Raw genomic sequence first — 5,433 nt, forward strand, 5'->3', positions numbered from 1 at the left:
CACCAAACTTCACTGTTTTCTGGGTGAATCTTGGATCCATGCGGGCTCCAGTAGCACTCCTGCAATATTTGCGGAAACTGTGGTGTAATTCAACAGAAGATTCATCTAAAAAATCCACTTTCTTCCATTCTCCCGCGCATTTTAGAGGCTGTGGGCCTGGCAAATGCCACACGGTTTTTCAATTGTCTTTTGTTTAGTGCTGGCTTTTGGGCATGATTCAACCATGGAGGCCATTTCGAGACAGAATCGACAAACCGTTCTGGTCTACACAGGGACTTCAGGGGACCAGTTGTGGTGGGCTCTGCTGCAGTGGAAAATGGGCGGCCTGGATTCGAGCCAACAAACGGTCCTCTCGAGCAGTTGCTTTCGGGGTCTGCCTGACCTGGGCTGTCAAAAACATATCCAGTGTCTTCAAATGATTTTTTAATCCTCTGTACTTGACGCTGAGACACATTGAAGGTGTCTGCCACATCAACAGTGGGATGGTCTTCAGCCTCTTGATAATCAAACTTTAGTCTCGGGTGAATCTTAGGCATGTTTGAGAGTGTCTAGTTGCAGTTGATGTGAAGGTCTAGTGTACTGGGGGTGTTGTTATTACACACCTGAGACCTAATAGATCCTATATTTGTCACAGGTGAAGCTATATGACAAGGCGACAACACTTATGTCTTGCAAAAATTGACTCAATGGGCTTACCAAGCGTGAATATTAGAATACTTTTTGACAGTTCTTTTTGCAATGACAATTATTACAAAAGCTGTTGGGATTAAAAAAGCGGCACTTCAGGTCAATTGTACACAAGCGAGCAAGACTTATGTCAGGGACTGTATATATATATATATATATATATATATATATATATATATATATATATATATATATATATAACTAGTCTTGTGCCTCTGCTTGTGCGTTAAAATTATTGTTGACGACTATTTGTCAGTAATGTCTAGGGCAGCAAAAGCAATAAGAGGGTAATGAGGGTTATGCTGGTTATTTTAAGAATAAGGATTGACTGACCGAAGAGGCTGCTTCAATAGCCTTGACTGCAGCCTGGAAGACCTTTCTAGGCAGTCGAAGGTTGGTGGTGCCACTGTCCACAATGCTCTTATCATAGTTGTACTGTAAAAGACAGACAGTTTCCAATTACAAATCTCTTACATAGCTTTCAATATCGGTGTTCGACCATTAAATCATTATTTCTTTGTTTTTGCAGTCTATTCGATCTTACCTCTTTACAGTCCATGTTGAGGTCCTGTCCATTCACCTCGATACGTACAATAATGACCTCATAGTACCACTCCCTACGGATGGGAGTGTACCAAAGCTCTCCCACGTAGAGTGATGGGTCCACTCCTCCGATGACCTAAAAGCACAGGGAAAAATAATCCACCACTGGTTCCAAATATATCATTAAATAATGTGTGTGTGTGTGTGTGTGTGTGTGTGTTTTTCTGTCTCACCATGCTACCACCAACGGTAGCGCTGCCCAGGGAGTAGTTTTGAGTGAAGCCGGCTCCACACAACTGGAGAGAGAAGAGGTTGGGGACAGGAGTCTGGCGAACTAGTGAGTCAAAGAAAGGTTCCAATGCCTCGTCAGGCTGCAGCAAGACAGAGAAAGAGAGAGACAGAGAGAGAAAGAGAGAGATAGAAGTAGGACAGCTTTACTTCTGAATGACACAACCAAGCTGCTGTTTTTTTTTTTGTTCAGCTTTTAGTTTCCAAAAGATGAAACAAACCTCATCATTCTCCTGCTTACCTTTTGCAAATTAGGTTTCATCCTAAAATCTTCCCTTCCTTCCGAGATTACAGCAGTGTTTTCCCAGAAGTAAAAACTGTAGTAGATCACTATTACAATTTCAATGATTAAACAAAAGGTGGTTACATATCCAAAAATAAGGTGTTGCTTTTCTCATCCCATCCTTCAAATGTCAGGGTGAAGTTGAATTATCCCAAAACTCATAGTGTTAACCCTCTTACACCAGAATAGAAATTTAGAAAGCTGAGAAAAGGACAAAAAAGAAAGTATAGCGTTCTCACGAGTCTTTTATCAACCTGATATATATATATATATACATATACATATACATATATATATATATATATATATATATATATATATATATATATATTTCCTGATCAAACACAGGAGAAGTAATAAACGGCATTTGCAAATGCCCAAGCACCACCACCAGCTGTTGGTGTGTCTACTGATAATGTGCTGTCATTTCCCTTAAATGTTGATATAAATGTAATATTTGGCTCTCTTCCTCCTCTTCTTAATCTCCCTCTTTCTTCTTTGTAGATCGTCCACTTCTATTTATATTATATGTCATTGTAAATACTTAAATTAAAGAGAATGGATTATATTACTTTTAGGCCCTCAATATTTAATATGTAATGCAATGCAAAAATACACCCATCAATTTATAAATTTGCCAACTTAGGTACCTATATGTAAAATGTGTCCTGTGGAGCTTGAATTAGATCATTTATTAGGAAATTTTTATTTTTTTTATTTTGATGGACCAAGCAATCTGATGCTCTTACCCTGGCTATATCAGCATAGGCTAGTCCCAAGATTCCCTCCCAGTTGGATCCATTGATGAAGAAGCGATCTGACTGGGTGATTGCAGCGATGTTGGCACGCAGCGTGGCGTTGGGGCCATGTGGGACAGAGACCAGGTCGGTGCCCAGCTCCCCCTCCCAGCGACCCTGGGTGTAGGGAACATACACACTCCTCCCCTGGTCACGGTACGAGCTGGAGCTGTGAATGAATGGTTAAACAACGGAGTGGGAGAAAAAGTGGAGGAAGTGAGAATACAGTGGAGGAGAGAGAAAGGAAGAAAGATAAGGTGAATATGAACTAATTATTATTATTATGATTATGCCTATTATATAATTCATATATTTCTATATTATAGTGTGTAAAAGCATTGCCACCTTAAATCAATTATACTACGTATAGTAATACGATGTAGACCAGTGATCCTCAACTTACAACCACGGGCCAACTATGGCATGCGATAGGGTGTCGGGTTACCTGCCAACCATCTAATTCACATGAAAATAAATTGATTAAAACTGGGAATTTGTTTTGTACTTTGTACACAAGGTGCCAGAGTGCATGAAAAAAAATAATGCGTGTATATATCAAATAAAATGCCAGGGGTGGATCCTCCGGACCACACAAGAGAGGTAAGCCTCTAAACCTTGAATGTCTCCCCTGGGCACACCTGACCTACCTTTGTTTATTAACTGGCCCCTGGCCCCCTAAGCAAAGCAAGTTGAGTATTCCTGATGTAGACTATGAGGTCAATTTTAACAGTATAATATATCACATAAGACCTCAATAAAGAACTAAAATAGCTGAAACATGGCTCGTCTTTTCTTAGAACCGAACGTGGCTGTCTATTTGACCACTTGTGTCTACTTACAGTGAACGATGGTAGTATCTGCGCAGGAAGGGATGTGCAGCTGCCCCGACAGCAAAGTTGCTGCTGCCTGTATCCACCAGGATGTTCAACTAATGAGACACAGAGAGAATGGAAGAGAGGGAGAGATTCATTAAACATACGCTGTGTACATTTTGCAAAAATCAATAGGTTTGTAAAACTGATGCCTGGGTTAGACTGTATTGTTTATGTTCGATCTCTGAAGGGCAGCCAAAAATGTTTCTACCTTGGAGGCAGACAGGGCCATTTGGAAAACAATTTTCTCTGTGTTTTTTTTTTATGTCTGCTATTGATATCTTTACATTTTTCTTACTGACGGTCTTGCAAGCAACTTTTCTTTACAATTACAGCAACTATTCAGCCTTACCTCTCATTTCTAATATCTCAGTCATTCTCTGTATCCATTTCTCTTTACTTGTAGTGTCCTGTGCTGTTTCCTGTTGCCCTTAATGTCCTTCTCTGTCCCCTCTCTGTCTCCACTCTAACCCTCCATTCCTCTCAGGTTCCCCATTCTACTCCCTCTCTCTCTCATCTCCTTCCATTCTGTCTGCATCTCTATGTGAGTATCATATTTTGCCCAATCAGTCAAAATAGTTAGTGAATGTGTGAATGGGGCACAATGTCAGGTGGCGATGAAGACAAAAATATATAATATAAATAAAATAAAATATATATATAACACCGGCTGTATATGCATTATACATCATACTGTGATGCTATGTATCACTAGTACCAATCATTATTTCTTTCTTTCTGCTCTTTTTGGTTGTACTGATGCTTTAATACGTACTTTGTAGCCTATTTTCTGTGCGTCATACATTCAAAATGCTAGTATAGTCTAATTGTTCAATGGTAATTAAGCTCAATCAATATATTCTTTACATACTATATATTTAACATGTGCTAGTGGAAATTTGATTGTTGTTCAAGACAACATTGGAGTATAAGCACATACTGTACTATTTTACTGACTGACAAATCCATGAGAATATAGACACAGTGTGCCACAGAAACATCGAAACAGATGAACAAACAGGCAGCCATACAGCCACAGCAAGCTGTTCAATAATAGATTGGCTCTTTAAATATCTAGAGAAGTGCTACTGTCTAAAGGGCTGGGCCTGCAAGCCCAGAATAAATACTGACACTGTCTACTTCACGTTTTTCTAACACACACATACATCCATACCTGCATATGCTGTTTCAACACACACTACAAATTACTGTCATAGTGTAATAACGCTGTACACACTCTGTCCACTCTCGGCCAGAAATTAGCTGACTGCTTAGGATGGACCTGCTACTTTTCTTACACTGCATATTCTGCTATTATAATAATTTGAGTTCAAGACCATTTAACTTATTGAATGATGAATAATTTTATCTTAAACTATACATGTATTTACATGGGACCTTAAAAACATTCAGATAATTTGATTCAAGATATCTTAAGACTTAATGAGGGCCACTGTGGGGTCCCTGAGCAGCTCCTTCAGCAGCAGACTGATACACCCACGGTGTAAGAAGGGAGAGGTACCGCAGGTCCTTCATCCCGGCGCGTGTCAGACTACAAAAGCCTGCACTACTTGATAGTGTTGTAGTTCTGTTCTGTTTTTCTCCCATCTACATCACACACTTTCTGTTATCTTTAATATTGGTATTTATATTTTATTACAAATACTTACTTTTCAATATTATGGTCTCAGGTTAATAAATTTAAATTATGCTACCGACTCTTGCTTCTTTGCTCTAATTACACATTCACTTAATTTTAACTCACTTAAACCGCAATTGTTTCTCTTATCATGGCAACCGCACTAAAATTCCTTTTGTTTGACGCCATTTTACTTACTCAGTCTACCATATTTTCATTGTCTATTGCTTGCCTGTATTTCTCGCCTGTATTTCTTGCCTTGTATTTCTTTTGTGCTTACTTGTTTGTGTGTTATTGTTTTTTGCTGTTATTGAAAAATGCTGC

The 5,433-nt window shown here is 39.1% G+C and overlaps 1 protein-coding gene across 1 annotated transcript in view; it reads right to left on the reverse strand.

Moving 5' to 3' along the window:
- bace1 (beta-secretase 1) overlaps positions 1–5,433 on the reverse strand; it is a 13,512-nt gene that overhangs the window by 5,402 nt on the left and 2,677 nt on the right. The window contains exons 2-6 of the mRNA XM_032506529.1: positions 3,438–3,526; positions 2,551–2,767; positions 1,464–1,601; positions 1,232–1,366; positions 1,021–1,122 (exon numbers count right to left, since the gene is read on the reverse strand). Of these exons, the coding sequence (XP_032362420.1) occupies positions 1,021–1,122; positions 1,232–1,366; positions 1,464–1,601; positions 2,551–2,767; positions 3,438–3,526 (681 nt within the window). The remainder of the gene's footprint in view (positions 1–1,020; positions 1,123–1,231; positions 1,367–1,463; positions 1,602–2,550; positions 2,768–3,437; positions 3,527–5,433) is intronic.

The sequence above is a fragment of the Etheostoma spectabile genome, chromosome 3, assembly GCF_008692095.1.
Source record: "Etheostoma spectabile isolate EspeVRDwgs_2016 chromosome 3, UIUC_Espe_1.0, whole genome shotgun sequence".
In the NCBI taxonomy this organism is placed as follows: Eukaryota; Metazoa; Chordata; class Actinopteri; order Perciformes; family Percidae; genus Etheostoma; species Etheostoma spectabile.